Below are 21615 nucleotides of genomic sequence, written 5' to 3'. Positions count from 1 at the left end.
CTCAACGGGCATGTTATTTCCCACTGAGGACATGGTGATCCCAGCCAAGGGGGCCAAGACCCTCTCTCGGGCTGGGCTGGGGCTCTGCAGGGCACGGGCACCCAGTGAACCGATCTTCAGCTCTCAGCGACCTCGTTCCTCCAACGCCCAGGGATGTGCAGGGAGGGGTGTCACACGTGTGACTTGATGTGATCCCCGACGTGGCCATGCCTCCTGGTGCACTCCAGCCGGAATGAGCGTCAGAAACCCCGGGCTGTGTCATGCCTGCCTGGGGTCCGGCTGCCCCGCGTCAGGCCCCGTCTCCGGGGGCACCTCCACTCCACCCTGGCTCGGGGGACATGTGAGTGCAGCCTGGCCGGTCAGAGCGCAGACCACCCAGCCACATGACTGGTGCAGGCAGGTCCAGGGATCCAGCGTAGCCAGGGAGAGTCGGGCCAAAACTTGACTCAAACTTCCAGAGAAGGGTGACACCGCTGTTCCTCCAGCCTGGGGTCTGGAGGGCGTGGGTCTGAGCTGCTGGGGGCCGCCTTGTCAGTGTGACGGGAGCCCATGCACAGGACGGCAGGTGAGGCCGGGAGGGATGGGGTCTGCTGACACTCTTGGGCCTTTAAGTGAATTCTGTGAAGCAGCAAGTTCCCTTTAACTAGAGCCAGTTGAGGCCGAATGGCCTGACACTCCCGGACACTGTCCTGACTGGCACAGCCGTGGAATCCTCCACCTTCCCGCCCCCAGAGCATCACGCTCAGCAGCTTGGGGGTGGGCCTCGACGCCTGTATTTCTTTCTTTCTTTTTTTTAAACAAATTTATTTATTTATTTATTTATAATTTTTGGCTGCATTGGGTCTTCGTTGCTGCATGCGGGCTTTCTTTAGTTGCAGCGAGCGGGGGCTGCTCTTTGTCGCGGTGCACGGGCTTCTCATTGTGGTGGCTTCTCTTGTTGCGGAGCACGGGCTCTAGGCGCGTGGGCTTCAGTAGTTGTGGCACACGGGCTCTAGAGCAAAGGCTCAGTAGTTGTGACACACGGCCTTAGTTACTCCGCGGCATGTGGGATCTTCCCGGACTAGGGCTCGAACCCGTGTCCCCTGCATTGGCAGGCGGATTCTTTACCACTGCGCCACCAGGGAAGTCCCTGGGCACCTGCATTTCATGAGGCTCCTGGGTGATCCTGGCCGGCTGGCAAGTTTGGGAACCACTGGCTCAGGTGTCCTGATTTTGGACACCCAGCTGCGTGGGCTCAGGGCCGTTCTGTTTTGTCTGAATAAGAAGTGTCCCAGACCCAAGAGAACAGGGTTGAGGTGACTGGTCCATGACTTTTTGATTATATGTGTTTCCAATATTGATCATTTGTTTTTCGTTGTGGGAATTTCCTGATGATGATGATGGTGTGTGTGTGTGTGTGTGTGTGTGTGTGTGTGTGTGTGTGTGGTGTCATTATCGTCACAGTCGTCCCGGTGCCCGAGGCAGGGGCAGTAGGGGCTCTGATGTCGGGTGGGAGGGATGGCACCCAGCAGCCCGTCCACTCCTGCCTGCAGCTGAGCTGGAAGAGCCCTACTGGCTCAGACAGCTTTTCTCTCCTTTCCTCCTGATGCTCCACAGCCACCAGACCCAGGTTCATTAAGATGATGGGCCTCTTTGCACTCTTCTTGAGGGGTGACCGTCCAGCCCTACTTACACACCTCTTAGGATGGGGAGATTACTCCACCCCAGCTCCCTGGCCCGACCCACCCCTACACGGGATTGACAAGAGACATATTCTCCCATGCTGAGCCAGAACCTGCCTCCCTGGATCCCAACCTCCCCCACTGGGTGTCTGCTCTCAGGCCCGGGTGTAGGGGGGGCTGGGGGCTGCGGACGCCCAGCCTCAGCAGGTAGGGGATGGGGTTCTGTCTGGAGGCCAGATTGCAGCATCAGCTCAGACAGGACCCTGGGAGCAGGGCTGGGGCACAGCCTGGTCAGTCGTGAGCTGGCAGCAAGCCTGGGTGTGCGGGACAAACCTTCGTGCAGGGGTCTGCTCCCCGAGCTGCTGTCGGAGCCCCAGGCTCCCTCTGGAGGGAGGTCTGGGCCTCTGGTCCCACCATCCTCAGGTTCACCACTCTTGGCTTGTGGCTCTGGGCTGGCTCGTGGTGAGGTTGGGAGGTGGCTGTCCTCCGACCTGTGGGTGTGGGAAGACACAGGTGTTGGGAGGGAGGGGGCTCAGCCAGTTTCCTGCGGGAGAGCGTGGGGTGTGGGCCCGCCCTTCCCCACTCCCTGCTCTGCACAGCTAAGCTGTGATATGCCTGCAGAAGCCCCTGTGTGGTCTCCGTGGCTGACCCCATTGGCTCCCTACCCAGTGGCCAGCATGGCCGAGTCAGCCTTCCATGGTGGCTATTCACCCAGCCTCCCTTGTAGCTAAGACGTAGGCTTGTAACTGAATTTTAGCCAATGGGACTAAAGGGAAAATCTTCTGAGGAGCGTCTGCATCCAGGAGGGCTGGGCAGGGGTCCTTGATTCCGACCCCAGCGCTGCCAACAGGAACTGGCAGTGGGACTTGGGCTCCATTTTGCAGGTGGGTCACTGGAGCCGATGCCTCTGAGGTCCTCCCAGCTCTGATTGGGTTCTTGCGGTCGGGCCTCAGTGAGAGGGCAGGGACCCGGAAGCCATTAGCTTGTCCAGGAGCTCCTCTGGCCACGTGCCGGTCAGAGGTAAACACAGCAGCTGTCCCGGAGTAACTGGGACACGGGGAGAAGGCACTACAGAGAGCCTGAACAGGCGTGGGCGCACAGGGTTGGTCAGGTGAACTCACCACCCAGAGGACCACCTGCTGAGCCAAACAAGTGGGGGTCTGCAAGGTTGTACATGAGGCCCAGGGTGAGCCATCCGCCGCTTGGGGCCATCCAGCACCCCTTCCCCAGGGGTGACAGCTCCCCGATTGTCCCCAACCCCAGCCACAGGCTGCTCACCTGCACAGAGGAGGGCGTAGTACACAAATCAGCGTAATCCCACCCCCAGCCACCATGATTGGCTAAGGGCTGCACAGGTATAGCCAATGAGATGCAAGGAGCTGTAGGCTCGGGGAATTTCCCGGAAACAGAGGCAGCCTCTCCCCAACCGAGCAGGTGTGCCGTGGGGAGATGTGACAGCCACCTGTGACTCTTAGGGGGCCACCTGGAGATGCTGGGGGCTACGGATAGAGCCTAACAATGACGGCGACAGGAACGGATCCTTGGTAACATTATTAGAGTTGCTGGATCAGGCTCTGCCTGAAGCTAGAGCTAAGCCTAACCTTCTGTGTTTTGTTTTTGTTTTTTTTTTGCGGTACGCGGGCCTCTCACTGTTATGGCCTCTCCCGTTGTGGAGCACAGGCTCCGGACGCGCAGGCTCAGCAGCCATGGCTCACGGGCCCAGCCGCTCCGCGGCATGTGGGATCTTCCCAGACCGGGGCACGAACCCGTGTCCCCTGCATCGGCAGGCGGACTCTCAACCACTGCGCCACCAGGGAAGCCCTAACCTTTTGTGTTTTATGAGCCGGTAACTCTGACTGACGACGTCCTGCTTTCAGGCTCCCCCAGTGCAAGCCGAGAATGGGAAGGTGCTTGGCAGTAATCAGTGTGAGACCCCCCTGGATGGGGATTCTTGGTTCAAAGAGAAACCGTGTGATTAGAGCTTAGGTCATATCATTTGAGGTCTACTTGGGCAGGTGACAGTCCCTCTGAATTCCAGAGGCTCAGACCACAGCCAAAAGAAGAGAAGACACAGGGGTATAGGGTCCCTGTCTCCAAGACTCAGGGGAGGAGGCAGGTAGCCTTTATGTGGCCCCAGAGGGCAGTGCTTGACCAGGATGAAGGGGGAGGGGGAGCAAAGACGAGAGAGAGTCAAAAGAAGGCAGTTTCAGCTCCCTTTGAGGAAAAACTTTCTCACAAGGACTGCTGACCAAGAATGGAATGGGCTGCGTTGGGAGGTGGTGAGCTTCCTGGCAGAGGAGGTATGTAAGCAGATAAAGGACTTTAATGGGTGGAATTTTGAATAGAGTCAGACTAGGCAATGTCTAAGTCTTCCCACTGTGAGGAATTAATTTTTTCTCTAAATTATTTGAGGGCTTCAACAAGCAACATGAGATGGGGGGACAGCCCTTATTCAAAGTTTCCTAGCAGAGGCTGGGCCTCCCCTCCCTGCATCCTCTCAGCCACTGGAGTCTCAGAAGCCGCGTCCAAGAGCGACTTCCTGCGTCAACACAACAGTAAATCGTTCAGCATGCTCGCTCGGCGCCAGGCACTGTTCTAGGGCTTTGAACATTTCCTCACAACAACCCCACAAGGTAGGTACCATCATCCCCCCCATTTTGCCAGAGTAACTGGCTCAAGCCGCACAGCTCGGAAGTGGAGGAGTTGGGTTTACACTCAGGCCCGTCTCCAGGCCCGCGTCTCAGTGGCCCCACCAGGTGCAGCGGAAGCTTGCAAGGCAAGCTTGGAATGGCCCAGCCCAGCTGCTGTCCTCGTTAGGTGACCACAGGTCACATGCAGCAAAGTGGGGAAGAGGAAGCCAGCGAGGACAGAGTTCAGAGAGTGGGACGGATGAGGACACACTCTGGAATTTTCCAAGGGCAACGGGGCTGCAGAGAAACAGAGTGGGGTGTTACTCTCGTCCAGCAACTGGTCTCTAACGGCCTGTATCGCTGCCCCTCTCTCTGCTGGGTCGATCTGCAGGATCGTTCGCGTGTCACACAGATGAGCTGTCATATCTCCACCTTGAAACAAACGCAACAACCCTCCCACCATGTGGCTCCTCCACCCACTTCTCTGCCTGCTCTGCTCACATCTTGTCACCCGGCACCGCCACACTGCCGGGCCTGCAGAGGCAGGGCTGACCCCACATCGCTCCCTCACTGGATGCCTCCTTCCCTCGGCTTCCGGGAGACGCTCAAGCTCCCCTGCACCCTTTCTTGTCTGCTCTGCTACTTCCTCCTCTTCATCCTGGCCCCTAACCCCCGCGGCCCTCGGGCACCACCCGAGGACCTCCTCCCTTCTTCGTGTGCACTCCCTCTGCAAGGTCTCAGCCGTGCTGTGGCTTCAAGCACCAGTGGCTTCCAAATCTGCCTCTAGCTCTGGCTTCTCAGATCTGGTTTCCCAGTGAGCGCCCCAGCGCAGCTGCTGCCTTGGCGTCTCCACCTGGATGTCCCACAGCCATCTCCACCGCCTCCTTGTCTTACTCCGTCTGCCTCTCCTGCTCCTCCCGTCCCCGTGTAAAGCGCCGTCACCCACTTGGCCACTCAAACAGTGTCCGTTGGGTTTGGCCACCTGGAGGTCATACGCAGGGCCTAGTCCGGGGGGGCCTCAGCAATGGTGCTGGGCGGAGGGCTGCAGTATAGATGCTATTCTGTGGCGCCTACAGTGCCTGGGTCCGTGCAGGCGGGGGTGGGCGGGGAGAGGGGCGCAGTCCCTGCCCTCAGTGGTCCTCTGGGTGGAGACATGGGACCATCAGGCAGGGAGAGCAGAGGCAGCCCTCATTCTTCAGGGCCGTGCCCGCTGGACGCAGGGCTGGACCTCCGCCAGACAAGGAGGGCGTGGGTCTGCAGGGCGGGGCGGGCAGCCTGAAGGAGGCAGGACCTGGGGTTGAGCAGCATGAAAGAGGCCTGGGCGGAAGAAGAGAGGTGGCAGGTGTTTGGGGACCAACGGGGGCAGCAGGGCCAGGGTAGCGGGCTCGCAGAGCAGACCAGAGAACGGGGGAGCTGGCCCTGACCTGGCACCCTGCTCTGGGCTGGGCCTTGGTGTGCTATTCCGGGCAACCCTCATGCCTGGGCTCTGAGGTTGCTGTTTCTCAGAGGACGAAAAGATTATGTCACAGAGGTGTTGGGGGCAGGACGGTGATGCGGACCCGGGTCCACGCCCTGCCCAGCCCGACCTGCCCACGGCCCACTCCCTGCTTCACAGGCTCCACTGAGCTTCATACTACAGGTGGTGGAAGCATGTGTTAGGCTGACCCAGATGGAATTGCTGACTTCCTGCTTTTGACCTGCACAAGGCCACCTGAGAGTGGTTCAGACTAAGAGGACACGTCTGTGTAATATTTCTTGATTGACTGACTGCAAACCCTCACTGCAGTAGTTTGTGAAAGGCTTTGTTGCAATAGTCCGGCCTTAGAAATCTGACAGCTCTTGGCCCTGGGACTGGACCACAGGGACCAGTGGTTTAATGAGGGTTTCCCATAAGAACGAGATCCCTGAGGTTGGCTCTGGGGAGGAGATGCAGTGACCTGGGGGCAGGTGGAGGTCACCTGTGGTGCCCCCCTGACTTGCAGCTCTAGCTTCTTTGAATGCTCCAGCCCCAAAGTCACAGAGAGGACCCTGTAACCTGATAAGTATGTGTCTCTTTCCACCCACCCCCAGGCCATCAGCACTTGCTGTCATGGCCATTTTCTGGAAAACAGCTCTGACCCTGCTCCAAAGCCTTCTGTGTCTTCCCATGGCTGACCGGACAAGTCCAGATCCCCCCATATTCCAGCCGCTCCCCAAGCTAGTTTCTGCAAGTGATGAAGCTAAGATCCGGAGGAGGAAGGGATATATTTTGTTCAAGAGGGTCCCACAGGTGGCGAGAAGTCCCACTGCCCACCTCCACTTCTGCACTCCAGTCCCCACTCTACTCTGGCTGCCAAAGGGAGCAGAGGTCAGCTCTGACCCCGTCCATCTTCCCTGCGAAATGCTTCAGTGGCTCTCTGTGGCCAAGAGAAAGAACGCCAGTGTCCTTAACACAACCTCGAGGGTCCTTCACGGTCTGACCCGGCCCAGCCCTCCAGCTCATGGCTGCTGATGCCGCCTGGGCATGGCAGAGCCAGACCCACAGACCCTCCGGCGCGTTGCCCTCTAGGTCCTTGTACGTGATGACCATGGCCAGCACCTTACTGTGTTCCAGACGCTGCTCTGGGTGTTTTTTTCCCTTATATATACAGATTTAATTTTTTAAATTGAAGTATAGTTAAATTACGTTATATTAGTTTCAAGCGTACCTCAAAGTGATTCAGTTATACTTGTGTGTATGTACACACACACACATATTCTTTTTCAGATTCTTTTCCTGCATAGGTTATTACAAGATACTGAGTAGAGTTCCCTGTGCTCTACAGTAGGTCCTTGTTGCTTACCTATTTATTTTATAGATAGTATGTACACTCTGAGTGTTTTAATGAAAAAAGTCATCTATTCCTCCCAGCAGCCCTAAGAAAAACTTATTCTCATTCCTACCATTTCACAGATGAGAAAACTGACGTCCAGAGCTGGGGAAACTTGCTGAGACCGCACAGATCCCTCGAGCTGCAGTGTGGACCCATCCCGAGCTAGTTCTGCCTGGAAAACCCTGCTGGTCCTTCAACCACCCACCTGCCGGGTCCCCGACACACATGTCGCTTCCTTTCAGAACTTGCCTCCCTACCTGGATGCCCTGAGCTCCCACGGTCTCCAGCGGCTGTTGTGCTGTGTTTCCCCCATCAGACGGCGTTTCCTGGAGGGCAGCCAGCACAGGACAGAGTGGCCCGTCAAGGTTTGTTGAACGATGAATGCGGGAACGGATGAATGACACCACTGGCAGCAGTTCACGGTGACTAGCGGGAGGGCAGGTCAGGGGAGGACAAGCCCAGCGCCCCGGGGGGGATTCCAGCTCCTCCCGTCCCTCTGTTCTTGGATTGTTCCAGAAAGACAGGAGAGCGCTAGCTTTGGAGCCACAGACCGGGGGCGAGTCCCATCCCCATCACTGCCGAGTCCCATGGATGGGGGCTGACAGAGGGGTGGACCCTCCAGGTGAGAGGGTGAGAAGACCTTCCCAAACTGCAGGCATTTTGGGTCACTGGCCCTATTGTTGACTAATACAGATTTCCTTTCATAGGAAACATTATCACCAAGAGTAAAAAGCCACTGTCTCTTGCCATAAATAGAAGGTAACCAGAAAAACAAAGACAACAAAACAGCCAGTTCTAGCTAGATCCTGTTTTCAGGCTGTTCTTTCTTTGTTAAAAAGAGAGGGTGGCTAAGGGGAGTTAGAGATTCACCCGGTCAGCCCAGGACCTGAGACAACCAGGACTGCAAAGGCCGGCAGAGGCCCTCGCTGGCCTGTGACCCCACGTCCACCCCCTGCCCACCTCGGGCCACTCTCCTCTGGGGGCACGGAGGGGCTGGGGGACCTGCAGAGACACCTGTCACCCCACAGGCACAGCGGAGCACCTCCCTCTCAGCTGCAGGCCCTCCTGGGGAGAGGCGGGCCCATGGTAGCCCACGGTCCCCTCACGCCCGGACAGACCACGTCCTTGTGCCAGCAGGGCGTTCCCTCCAGCTGTGCACCTCTGGGTGCCGCCCTGAGCCCCGAGTGAGCCTCCCTCTGACGCCTTCTTCCTGCTGGAGCCCGGTGGCCAACACGATCCGACAAGGGCCAGATGTTCCCCTCTACTCCTTCCAGCCCTGGCAGCTCACGCCCAGCTCCGGGCCTCCGATGGACATAGCCTCCCTTGGTTCTGCGATGCAAAGGGGGCTTCTCGGGAGCTGCCTAACCTGGGTTCCACCCCACAGGACCGTGGCTTTGCGATGTGACGCTCCGCAACTGCCCCTGCCCCCCGGCCTCCATCGCAATCCTCTCTTCATTCACCAGTAAACACTGATGGGCCCTGGGGTCCCATGAAGATGAAAAGAAATAACGGTACTTTTAAACACGGGGAGCTCCTGCCTCCGTTTAGTATTCAAGGGGATTTTAGGTGGCATTCGGATGAACAGGTTGTGTGAGTGTGTGTGTGTGTGTGTGTGTGTGTGTGTGTGTGTTACACAGTTAAGTATTTAGTATAATGTGTACTAAAGACAATTAATGAACCATTTTAGTTTTATGTTTATGACAGCGATAAAACTTCCTTTTAAATTAAGTAAAAAGAGTGAGATGATTTAAGGAAAAATAGTAACTAAAGGATAACAATACGGGTGCTCTGCAGGTATGCTTAAAGGTGACACAGCTCCTGGGAGAGTGTCTGAAATTTGGCAAACGCGTGGACAGCAGCGCGTCATAAGCTGTGGGCACTGTCGGAGCCAAGCTCTTGCCGTGTCCCTCAGCCACTCGTTCTATCCCCTGCACAGCAGAGGACCCCACCGCTAACATACTGACACCCTCTTTTTATAACATTCCTGTGCTATCCCTAAATGAGCTAATAGACCCTGTCTTTACATACACTTTGAAGAAATTAATGTGATGCCTTGTGATTTAAAGGAGAAAGGAATTTTATAACATACATTTCAATAAGTAAATGCTCAGATATAAAGAAAATTTCAGATGCTTAAAACTATAATGGCTAAGTTTGAATTTGAGAGAGGTAAGGTAATGTTCAGTGGAATGTTGTTGACACTCTTTCCCTATAGTTGACATATTGAAATAAGGACTAGGAAAAGATATTCAGATAGATGGTGGAGGGACAGATGGACAGACAGATAGACAGATATGCAGACTCCCTGGGACGCAGAGTAATGAATGCCAGTGGACACAGGAACTCCTTACCAGCTGGTAAAGCTTCACAAATGTTGCTATCATCTGTGATGTGGTTATGCAATGATGAGCCACCCTTGGAAAATTCCAAACAAGTCAAAGTATAACCTTCCCTCAACTCACACTGCATTGCATTCTTGCAAAATTCTTTGCATATTAAACCTGTGCAAAAAAACTGTGTTTGTATGGAAAGCAGACTTAGGACCTAGGCTCAGATAATTGCAGTGAAAGCAAGTTTTTCGCAGAACGAACACACAGCAGGGCATTTGGAAGTCATGTGGGGTACAAGGCAGTCCTGGTGGGTCGTACAGGGCCTACCTGGAGGCCTGTATCCCTGGAATCCACCCCCAAGTGCTGGCAGCACCGTCCTCCTAGTCACTGAAACAAACAGTCGCTCCCCACAAATTTCCAGAACGTCTCTGGGGGAGATATTGCTCCCATGCAGATAGCTTGTTCTCACCACATTCACAGGCTGCAGGGATTAGGGTGTGGGATCTCCGGGGTCATTCCTAGAAATTCTGCCCGCCCGCACAGTAGCCATGATGCTGCCACAGCAGGACAGACACTTCATTGGAAAGAAAGGAGAAGTGAGTTGTTCGAGGCTGTACCCAAGCCAGTGGTTCACGGTTGTAACAACAGAAACCGTCATTGAAGCAGGAAAGGAATTGGTGGGCAGGACACCCAGGAGCTAACAGAGTCGATGGGCAGCTTGGAGGGCCAGGCTTGGGCAGAAAGCAAGGGAGGGCAGACCCAGCCGGTGCAGGAGCAGAATTTCTAGGAATGACCCCCCAAGATCCCACACCCTAATTCCTGCAGCCTGTGAATGTGGTGAGGTATCACTGCTGGGATGGTGTTATGTTATATGGGACAGCTGACCTTAAGCTGTGTCACCTCATCACACGTGTCCCTTTAAAAGCAGAGAACTTTCTTGGCTGGTGCAGAAGAGGAAGTTAGGGAAATGTGAAGTGTGTGTGAGAAGGACTTGGGTCGTTGCTGGTTAGAGGAGGAACAGGGACACAGGAGATGGCATGTAGAGAGCGACCCCTGCTGACAGTCAGCAAGGGATGGGGATCTCAGTCCTACAACCACAAGGATCTGAATTCTGTCAACCCCTGGGTGAGCTTGGAAACAGATTCTTCCCCTCGGCCCAAGGTCAACAGCACCTTAATTTCAGCCTTGTGGGAGCCTAGGCAGAGAACCCGGGCAAGCCTGCCTGGACTTCTGGCCTGCAGAATGTGAGATCATAAGTGGGTGTTGTTTTGAGTGCCTCCGTTTGTGGTAATTTGTTATGGTTGCTAGGAACCAAATACAGCAACCCAAACAATCACACCCCATCTGTCTTGTTGGCACAATCTCAATTATTCCGTCAGGCACTGAGTGGCCAAGTGCTTCCCAGGCACTGAGTGGCCAAGTGCTTCCAGACAGGAGATCTGATTGGTTTAAGCTGATCATGATTATTCCTTCCTTTTGCCAAGGATTGGTTTAGGAACAGGCATGTGATGTGATCCTGGCCAATGAGAGATGAGGGGAGGTCTTCCAGGAGGGTCTCTGGGAACAGAGAAGTTGAAGAAGGAAGTTATTTTTCTGTCTCTGGATGTGGCAGTGATGCCTGGGCCATGGCAGCTATCTTGTGACCACGAGGGGCCTTTGCTGATAGGCCAAGATGACAGGCTAAGAGTCGAAAGATGGAGAATTGGGTCCTTGCAAACATCACTGAGCTGCTGTCCCCTGGACTTCTCATGCAGGATTATCAATGTCCCTGTGGTTTAATCCATTGTGAGTTGAGTTTTCTGTTACTTGCAGCCTAAAGCACTGTCACTGATAAACACTTCACAGCACTGCTTGGGCGTTAAATGAGGTTGTGTATGTGAAGTCGTTAGTGCAGTGCATCATAACCACAAGTGCACAGAAACGCTGGCCTCTGTTCCCTCCTGCCTCAACCCCTGGTTGAGTCAGGGTTCACCCAGAGAAGTGGGGCCAGTAGGGGATGCCCATCTACATCCACGTCTATAGCTACAGTGCTGTCTCAAGAGTTTTGTAACCAGGAAGTGGCCTCTGTACTCAGCGAGTCTGAAATCCAGAGGCAGGGGAGCGCACAGGCGGCCTAGACCCTTGGGCACAGCAGAAACTGTGTCCACAGGCGGAACCTCTTGGTTTCAGGGAAGCCCTCAGCCTTGCTTTAAGGTCTAGCAAGTGATTAAATGGGGCTCACCCAGATTAACCAGGATCATCTCCCTTACTCAGAGTCAACTGGTTAAAGACTTTAATTCATATGTAAAATGCCTCAAGGCAACCGTAGGTTAGTGCTTGAACGACTTGGGCTGGAACCAAGTAACTCAGCAAGGTGACCCAGCCAGAGACCGTCACACCCCTGCATTCAGCCTTTTCTGAAATGGATAGAAGATGTTACTCTCATTTGCTTCCCTCTCTGCATTCAACCCTCTGACACCCAGTAGCCCCCGAGCTTTGGGGAGCTGCAGGGCAGACAGGACATGCAGGGCCTGGCCAGGGCTGGCCAGGAGTGGGGTCTCCAGGCAGCCAGAGGCCCTGGAGGCTCGCACACCGGCTGCCTTTGCTGTGTGGCGTTTCCTGAGTGAAGGCTCGCAGGAAACAGAGACGGGTGTGTGAAAACAAAAGAACAACAGTAGGAAGAAGAGCTTGAGGGGGGGCCTTGGAGGAAGAGCCGAAAATAAATCCTGAAGAGGGGAGTGTGCAGACAGGCCTCGGGGCCTGGGAAGCCTTTCTGACTGTTCCTCGTTTCTGGTCCCTACCTGAATGCGGGGCACCGCCTCTACTGGGGGGTGGGTGCAAGGGGGTGTCTGAGCAGGCCCCCCACAGTCCGAGCTGCTAATCTGGCTCTGCAGTTCATCCCACAGATGAACTATGTGCTGGAGACACTGTACTTACCAGAATGGCCCGACCTCCTGGAGCCTCCCTTCCCCTGGGCGACATGGACCCCGGTGAAGTCACAACAAAAATAAGGCCAGAGGCTGTGAGAGATGACAGGGAAGCAGGCTGGCCGGGCCGCGGCCTCTGAAGATGTCATGGGATGTAGCCAAGACAGCTGGGTGGATGCGAATTAGTCAGAAGCTGCCTGGGAGCAGTCGGGGAACCCTGTGCCTGAAGTGGACCAGGGAGGGGTTTGGGGTTCAAGGAGCAGAGAGGTCAACATGGCTGGAGGGGTGCACAGCGGGCAGAGTGGAGGAAGCTGGGGCCAGAGTGGGGGCCCCATCTCTCAGGGCCACGGTCATGGCAAGGAGGCCCTCAGCCCAGGTATCTCAGGATGTGACTGTATTACTGTATTTGGAGACGGGGCCTTTAAAGAGGTGATTAAGTAAAAATGAGGTCCTAGGGTGGCCCTCATCCAATGTGACTGGTCTCCTTGTAACAAGAGGAGGTTAGGACACAGACATGCACGGAGGAATGACTGTGTGAGGACGCAGGGAAGAGACGGCCGTCTCCAGGCCAAGGAGAGAGGCCTCAGGGGAAACCACTGCTGCCCACACCTTGATCTTGGACTTCCGGCCTCCAGAACTGCGAGACGGTGCCCATCTGTGGTTGATGCCGCCCAGACCGTGGTATTTGTCACGCAGCCCGAGCTGACTAATACACTGCCACTAACACACTGTAGCAAAGCAGCCACCTCCACCGTGCCCTCCCCTTATTCATCCCGTGTACTGTCACCTATTGGTCAGCGGTCTCCCCCCAGGACGTCAGCCCCATGAGGGCAGGGACCTTGCCTCGTTCATGGCTGTTTCCCTTGGACCCAGGGCAGCACGGCACTCTGGGCATGTGACAAAATGTGGTTGGATAAAGAACAGTCAGTGGTTAATTCTGACAGAAAATCGTGAAGAGACCCCACAGAGAATCTCTGTCCCCTCCCCGCTTCAGGGTCTCTGATGTCGGTGGCTCCAGCCTTCTCTAAGTCACCCCTGTCCTCTCAGGAGGATTCAGGGCAGGTGATGGGAGCCTCAGGCGTTTCCCATGGTCCGTGCACCCGCCCGGTCAGGAGGAAACACCTGCCTTTCTGGGCCAGGCCCTCTGCCCAGCAATGGCCGCAGGGGCAGAAAGGAGGGGCATTGGGCGCCATTGCTGCCCGCAGGAGCTCCCAGTCGAGAGGGACTGCTGTTCTTTGCAGAAGCCACCTCCCCTTCAATCCATCCATGAGACCCAGGTCCTGTGAACCAGAGTGGCAGTGATTGGTCCAGGGTAGTCACATGACACCCCGCCAACTTAGCCAGTCAGCATATTCCAGCATCCCTGGTACCACTGATTGGTTCAGGGATGGGCGTGACCCATGTCAGGATAATCAAGAGTTAATCTAAGGATTTTCTTGGAGCTATTGGGTTACCCCAGTAGAGGGATTGGTGCTAATCCTGGGCTCGGAGGCCCAAGCATCCCCTTTTTCATCTTCCCTTTGCTTGGTGCCACGCTGCAGCCTTCACTCGTCTTGGATTCTCACTTCTAAGAGGAAGGTCACGAGGTGGAGTCTGTTGCTTTTGTCTCATGGCATCCTCCTCCTGTCTCCTGATAACAGCACCCACTTTGCTTTCAGGAACTGTCCCGCCCCCTACCTAGCATCCACCTCTCCCAGACCACAGGGTTGAGCGTGCGTCCTAGTTCTGGCTGGCTGGCGTATCCTAGCGCCCTGGCCACAGTGATGGCCTAGACGTGGCCTGTCACCCAGGCTGGGCTGGGCAGCGTTCTTCCCTGAGACTTTATCTGCAGGTGCTGGGAAGCAGTATGCAGGTCACTGAATTTGGAAAGTTACGGATCTGGGGTCACTGCAGCCTGTCCCCTCCCGTGTGGAGCCGGAGCGCGTGAAACCAAGCAGGGACAAGCAGAGGTTCGGGATGGATGGACAGTGCCGGTGGCACGGGATTTAAAGTCTGCTCCCTGCAGGTAAGCGCCAACTGATGACAATGAAATTGGTGGACTACTTACTGTGTGCCGGGCACAAGTCAAAGTGCTTTTTACACGTTATCTCACTTAAGTCTTGCCTATGATGTAGGCACTAAAACTAACCTCATTTTCCAGATGAGCAAATGGAGGCAAAAACAGGTAGAGTCAGAGCCTCTCAAGAAGGGTCAAGGCACCAAAGAAGATGGATAAAGCAGGCAGTGGCCAAAGGCGACCGACTGGTCTAGCACTTCAGGCCACCCCGGGTCCTGTGCGGCTCCCCCTGACCTGGGAAACCGATATCGTGGTCCTCTTGTCACCTGTCTGTGTGCCTGAGGCCACCCGCCTGGCTTGGAACTGGGAAAGCAGGGCTCGCAAACGTAGGGTCTCAGAGCATCCCCAACTAACCTCGAAGGCACAGAGCCGAGGCCTGTTCCCGAGCCCCGACGGAAGCAGCGCGAGAGCCCAGGACTCTTGGGCCCCTGAGGACTGAGTCCAGCCTGGGCTATGCCCTGACTGCCTGGGTGACCTTGGCCAGATCACCTCAGGGAGGGACTCTATCGATCGAACAACTCAACCGGTGGTCCCCGGCTCCTCCCCGCTCACTGCCTGCACTCATTCCCCGGCTCCGCTGCCCTCTGGGGCCCCGCCCTGGCTGTTGAGCTCACACAGACGCGCACTTGTGGTTTCTGGGCGGGCCTTGCTTTTCTGGATAGAAACGAACAGATGTCCTGTGCTTTCTGCCTTTAATAGCGTGTGGAGGCCACGTGTCTGAGGCACATCTCAAAGACTCATCACAGAGCCCGCCCCGGGCTTCTGGTCAGGAGCAGACAATGAAACCCAAACCGCAGTGTGCTCCAAGCACTGTTAGGTGAGTTCCTGTAACTTTCGGCGGAAGGGCATCCCCAACTGATGAACCCACCGCTAGAGATGTCTTCCCAGCTGCCCCTGGAAGGTCATCTTTACGCAGGTGTGGTGTGACCGCCCACGTGCCATACTGGCCGTAGTGGGTAACCTGTGGCCAGTGGAGCTAGAGGTGTCGGGGATGCAGCGAGAAATTGTAGGTGGGACTTGAGTTTAGGTCCAGGCGGTGTGGCTTCTTAGCAAACTCTGGCTGCAATTTCAGGGTGACGTAGCAGGGGGATAAAAGGTCCGGTAATCCCCCATCGGTCCCGGCCGGACCCTGAGGACTCAGGAGGAGCCACAGTCACCTGACATCCCCCTCCTCAGCCTGTACGCAGTGGGATCCTTTGCTGAACTGGGCTCCTGGGGGTCCGTGACTGTGAACGTGACCAGGTAAGATTCTCGAGGCACGGTTCTCACTCCCACTGACCCCTGAGGTCCTGGCTCGCCATCCAGCCCGCAGCGCATAACGTGCCCACGACACGTCGGAGCGCTCTGTTAACGCTAGGGTGAAAGCCACTCGTGTTTGCTCTCCCCAACCCAGCACGAGGTGAGGACACCACGGCTGGCTCTGGGTGACCCCTTGCTGGCTCCTCCACCCAGAGGTAGGTCCCCCTTGTCAACCTGGCTGCTGCCTGTGGCTCTAATGCCTGTTTCACCCTGCAAATCCTAAGGTGCTGTCCTTGAGGAAGGCTCTGACCTAGAATGGAGAATGGCAGGTTGAGGCTCTGCCCAGCTCCAGGTAAGGCCTCCAGGTGTGGGGCTGGTGGTCTGTCCCTTCTCAGGCGCTGGACCCAGAAATGGTCTCCTCACCAGCCTCCTTGCCTCTCACCTTCCCTCCTGCCCATTTGTCCTTCACAGGCAGCCTGAAGCGTTGCTCTGAAGCTCAAAGTGATCACTTCACTTCTGTTTCAAGCCCTTCTCTGTCTCCCTCGTTCTCTGGGGTGAAGGCCTCGTGCCTCAGCCTGGTGCTCAGGGCCCTTCGCCATCCTCGCCTACCCTTCCAGCTTCCTTTCCTGCCACTTTCCACCTCAAACCCGCCAGCCACAATACGTCTTCCTGTTCCCAAGAGGCACCAAGGCCTTCACACCTCCAAGCCTTTGCACTCACGGCAACCTGAATCTGCGATACCTCAGAAAACTCCTACTCATCCTTCAACACCCAGCTCAGATGATGGCATTCCCCCGAGAGATGCCCTAGCCATCGTCACTCACGCTGGGGTCAGGGTCCTGTGCTTGCCCACACTGTGCAATTCCGGTAGGACCCTGACACTCAGCTGACACTGTCCACTCCTTGTGGCGGTCGCCACACACATAGGGTTCTCTGGGGCCAGACTCTGTTCATATCAGCAACACCAACGACCACTACCATTACTATTTATGGGGGGTACTGTGATAAGGGATAAATAGAATAATAATCTCCAGCATTCGTCGAGAGTTTTCTCAAGGGTAAGCGTTATTCTAGGTGCTTTGTACATATTAGCACCTTATCTTCAAATTCCCTATGAGGTGAATATAATAATCATTATTATTCTTGTCACCCTCATTTTACAGATGAGGAAAAGGAGGCTCACAGAAGCAAAAATGACTGAGACATGGGCTCCCCTGGTGGCACAGTGGTTAAGAATCCACCTGCCAACGCAGGGGACACGGGTTTGAGCCCTGGTCCGGGAAGATCCCACATGCCGCGGAGCGGCTGGGCCTGTGCGCCACAACTACTGAGCCTGTGCTCTAGAGCCCGCAAGCCACAACTACTGAGCCCATGTCCCACAGCTACTGAAGCCTGTGCGTCTAGAGCCCATGCTCCGGAACAAGAGAAGCCACTGCAATGAGAAGCCCGCGCACCGCAACAAAGAGTTGCCCCCGCTCGCCGCAACTAGAGAAAGCCCGCACGCAGCAACGAAGACCCAACGCAGCCAGAAACAGTAAATAAATAAATTTCTTTAAAGAAAAAATGACTGAGGCAGGTCTGAGACCAGAGCTGCCTGCTCCGCCTGCACCTCCCTGCCCCCACATCACTGAACACACACGTCCAGGGCAACAGGGCCCCACCCCACTTCACAGATGAGGTAACTGAGGCACAGGGGGAGGGGCCAGCTCAAGGTCCCACCGTAAAGATATGGAAAAGCTGGGATTCAAGCCCAGGTTGGGCCGGGCCTCCCGAGCTCGGCCCTCCACCCACTGAGCCCCCCTCTGCATCTCAACGGCCCGGGTGGGCCTGCAGCAGGTGCTGGGCCAGCAGTGTCCCTTTGTGAGCCCGGGGTATTGTCCCCTGGACAAAGGCCTCAATTCCCACTAACGGCCACCCACACGCTCACTTCTAAGGATAAAGGAATCTGCAGCCAGCCGCCCCCCAGCTCCAGATGGCGGCCCCCGCCCGTCTGCTTCCCTCCTGACCCACTGACTCTGCGCCCACCCCCCATCAGGCCGGGCTGCTGCACTGGGGCGGAAGAAAAGAGGTGGCCCTCCAAGGCCTCATCTTTGTGTCCTCAGCATGGTGGCCGGCCCAGTGAGCTGCCCTACGCCTCCCTCCCCCCCATCCATCCCAGCCTTTTCATCCTTCCCAGACAAGACACAAAGCCACAGAGGCGGCCCCTCCTCCGGCTCCAGCTGAGCTAGCTTTTCTGTCTTCTGGGCGTTGGAGCCCAGCCCCTGCCCAGCAGTGCTGGCCCCAGGCAGCTGCCCAGGTGTCTTAAAGGCCCAGCTTCTCCTCCGTGGCGCAGAGCAAGGGGCGGCAGGGCAGAGAAATGGCTGAGACACGGGGCTTCAAGAGAATCTAGTCACCGGGTGGAGGATGGTTCCCCTCGAAGCAGGATCAGGCCATTGGACCACTCAGGGCTCGCCTGGTGCTGGACTCCCGCACGCCCATGCCCTTTCTGCCAAGACGTTTTTGAGGCTGCATCCATCCATATGCTTGTTGGTCCGTTCACTTGTTCATTCACCATCTTACTGGGAGCCCTGGGCCTGCTGCTGGGCCAAACAACGTCAAGACATCGTGCTTCCCTAGGAGGGCTCACGGGCTGGGCCAGGAGGCCAGTAATCCGGATCCTTTGGGCCCATCCTCCCAGCAGGTCCTGAAGCACTGAGACAGGCGAGGTTGGCGACGGTGCAGAGTGCCCCCAGCTACCCCAAAGCGTTCAGCAGCCTGGGAGAGCTGACTCTGAGACAAGCCTGTCCTGCGCTTAAGCAGGCTTCCTTCCGGGCCCTCCACTCAGAGATTCTCCAGTTGCCACAGGTGGGCTGTTCCCGAGACAAGAAAGGGGATTTGGGCTGTGACTTCCCGAGAGGAGCAAAGGCAGGGGTGTGTGTTATTTAACAAGCCTGGGATACGTGCTCCCGTGATTCTCCTGGGAGGATCTCAGTCTCAGAGTTGGACAGGGTTGGCTGTGGGTTTGTATATGTTTGGTGGGTAAGTGACTAAAGTTTGGTGAATCAGAGCACCCAATCATCCCGGCCCCCTGATGGGTTCTGGGATGAACATGTTTCCAGGTTTGTCCATTGAGGCTCAGCCTGGCACTCCAGTGGGATAGCTCAGACAAGAGGTGACCTTTCGAGATGTAAGTGCCCCAGAGGCTACCAGGGGAGAGAACTTGCCTGAGAGTGAAGCAGAGCTTCCATATCCTGGTGACATTGTTTGAGTACCTGGATCCAGCCAGGCCTGAAGCTGGACATGCTTAAACTTCACTGAGAGCCAGCTTTTTTAAGCAAGTCAGTTTGAGTCAGGCTTTCTGGCACTCATCTAAGAGACCTGGCTGATAGGAAGAAAGAGAAAACAGAGGAGAGAAAGGTGGAGAGGGTTTGGGTGTAGTTTGGGAGAAGTGACAGGGAAACACTCTAGATGGATGGGGGCAGAGGTAAAATGACACTGTATAAATCGTGACGTCAAGTATTCCAGATGAAACTATTTGCTTCATTGCAACGTAATCCGCGTCTTCCCCTATGGATCATCTGTCAGGGTTACTGTGCTCACAAATGTGCTGGGAGGAGGGACTCTCTTGTGCGATTTGGAGGAGTTGAGTCTCCCATCTGGGACGAGGTGGACCCAGGAGACCAGCCGTGGGAAGCAGAAGCTGATGGGGTTGTGGTGGACCGGGTAATCCTCCGCAGACTGGGCTGGCTGGGTGAGCCCAGGGTCTTTGTCCAGCTCCAGGAGGCTGCAGGTCACATTGACATGTGGAATCCTTGTATCTGATCCAGGACTCCCATGGTTCTGAAAGCAGCAGTTGCTCTCTTGGGGCCCCTCTGCACAAAGCATGTTTGTGTCCCAACATGTGTGTTCATGGCCTGTTCCACTCGGGCCCAGGAGACCCTCAGAGGGCAGTGGGCATGCCTGTACCAGTTCTGTGTACCCAGGTATCCGCACAGGGCTTTGTCCATAGAAGGTGCTTAGAAAACGTGGAACGAATACATGAGCGTTTCCAATGGCTTAAATATTTACTGTCTGTTCTCTTAGGTTCCTGGTCAGGATGGTGGATTGAGGTGCTATGGGAAGCTCTCTTTCTATGTACAAACACACAGAAGTGCTGGATAGAATATAACCATTTAAAATAATCCAGTCAAGGTCAAAAACAAAAAGGTAAGATGCCCAGCTTGTGTGGGAAGAGGAGATGGAGCTGAATTGCCCCTGAGGGGTCAGGACTTGGGTTCTGAGGCCCAAGTGGGGAAGGGGCAGGAGACCCTGCGTGCTGAGTGAAGACAGGGAGGCCGCTGCAGGAAGCCCGGGGCCATCCAGGGCCGTCTCATCCGCAGACAGAGGCGAGGAAAACCCTGCTGACTGACCGTGGGATGTTATCCTAAGGAGTGGAGCTCAACTTCTCCCCGCCTGTGTAGTGAGAAACTCTGAGCTAGGAAACGCGTTTAGAAACCAGCCGAGAATCAGGCCCTGGTTGAGGCAGAGGGCGAGCTCCATGACCCTGGAGATCAGGGGGACCCTCCAGGATCCTGGCTTCTGCTAAAGCTAGGCTCACGGGCAGCAACCACAGAGCACACTGGGAACTCATCATCACTATGGGAAGAGCTGGGCAAGCTCGGGGTTACAGCACCCCCAAAGAGACGTGACAGGAGGAGGTTTACCTGAGAAACGGGGAAAGGACTGGGTAGAACCCACAGCAAAGGACTGAGTGGGAGGGAAAAGAAGGTGCAGGTTTGAGAAAGAACTAACTAGAAGTCTGAGCAATGAGGAAGAGAGTTGCTGAGATTGCCCTTGAGGAGGTGGCAGAGAAGGGGAAGGAGGTTTGACTTAGGGTTGGGAAGCTCAGCTGAGCTCTGCATCCATCAAGCTTGGCTATGTGACTAGTGTTCTCAACTGTCCTATCCCCTCCCCTTTCCTTTCTCCAAAGAGGGAGAACTTTGGGGGCAAGTCAGCCCACAAACCTGCAAGCTCTGACTACAGAAAACGGGGAGAGGAGGTTTGCTTCTGGGTCTGGGTGAGGTTTAGGGACAGGGAAGCGAGTGACAACCATCCCCTAATCACCGTGTGAAGGTCACTCTCTGGTCCTTGGTTTCCTCATTCACTGGGCATCTCCTTTGGAGCCTCTGCAATATCTGCTCCCTTTTTCCTTCCTAAGAGAGCCTCAGGTTTGTTTGGGGCCTCAATATCACCAGACTCTCTTGCAGGTAGGGCCAGCCACGTGACGCAGTTCTGGCCAAGTTGATGGAGGTACAAGTTCTGGCGGGAGAAGGTGGGGGAGCCTCTCCCTGAATAGAATGGCAAAGCTCACTAGAAGAAAATCCTTCACACCCCCAATATCACTGGTCCTTCTTATGCCTGGACAGCAGACATGAGGCCTGGAGGTGCAGCAGCCATCTTGTAACCATGAGTCAGCAACAAAAAAGGTAAAGTGGAAAGACAGAAAGAACACAGGCTGTGGGGGCAGACAGACCTTGCTTTTCCACTTTTTGGCCGTGTGCCCTTGGGTACGTCACTTAACTTCTCGGAGCCTCACTTCCCACAACCTGTAAGATGGGGATAAAACCTCTCCCTTGAACAGTCCTTGTGAGGATTAAATACTGTGTTGAGTATGGATCCACTTTTTCTCCTGTAAAGAGCTATCCCAATGTTTGGAGTTATTTTTACAATCATGCTGTGACAATTACTTTAGAGCAAAAGAAAGAAGAGACCCTTTATTTCTCCTCTTGGAGAAAGTTCCAAGGCGGGATACGGGCCTCGAGCCAACGGGCCCTGCTCTTTGGCCGATCAGCTATGCAAACAGGAAGTGACTATCCAAACATTTGGAGCTGCAGAAGGCTAGCCCAGAGCCGGCCTCCTCTCTCCACCGTGGTGCGTCCTCGCGTCCCCGCTGGGAGCACCTCAAAAGTCAAGGACATGGTCC

At 55.6% G+C, this 21615-nt stretch overlaps 2 protein-coding genes across 4 annotated transcripts in view; one reads left to right on the top strand and one right to left on the bottom strand.

The window, feature by feature from the left end:
* The window catches only part of EFCC1 (EF-hand and coiled-coil domain containing 1), a 33046-nt gene that overhangs the window by 7674 nt on the left and 3757 nt on the right, over positions 1-21615 (bottom strand). For all 3 annotated transcript variants that reach the window (XM_073787773.1, XM_033865528.2, XM_073787774.1), the window contains exon 3: positions 1995-2152. In XM_073787773.1, the coding sequence (XP_073643874.1) occupies positions 1995-2152 (158 nt within the window). The remainder of the gene's footprint in view (positions 1-1994; positions 2153-21615) is intronic.
* CFAP92 (cilia and flagella associated protein 92 (putative)) overlaps positions 2149-21615 on the top strand; it is a 139453-nt gene continuing 119986 nt past the window's right edge. The window contains exons 1-10 of the mRNA XM_073787768.1: positions 2149-4294; positions 7224-7508; positions 7660-7773; positions 14211-14384; positions 15135-15252; positions 15508-15677; positions 15959-16026; positions 16838-18518; positions 19737-19859; positions 20900-21118. The gene's annotated coding sequence lies outside the window, so the exon portion shown is untranslated. The remainder of the gene's footprint in view (positions 4295-7223; positions 7509-7659; positions 7774-14210; positions 14385-15134; positions 15253-15507; positions 15678-15958; positions 16027-16837; positions 18519-19736; positions 19860-20899; positions 21119-21615) is intronic.

This window comes from Tursiops truncatus, chromosome 10 (genome assembly GCF_011762595.2).
Source record: "Tursiops truncatus isolate mTurTru1 chromosome 10, mTurTru1.mat.Y, whole genome shotgun sequence".
NCBI classification, from domain to species: Eukaryota; Metazoa; Chordata; class Mammalia; order Artiodactyla; family Delphinidae; genus Tursiops; species Tursiops truncatus.
This window is presented reverse-complemented; position numbering and strand designations above follow the sequence as displayed.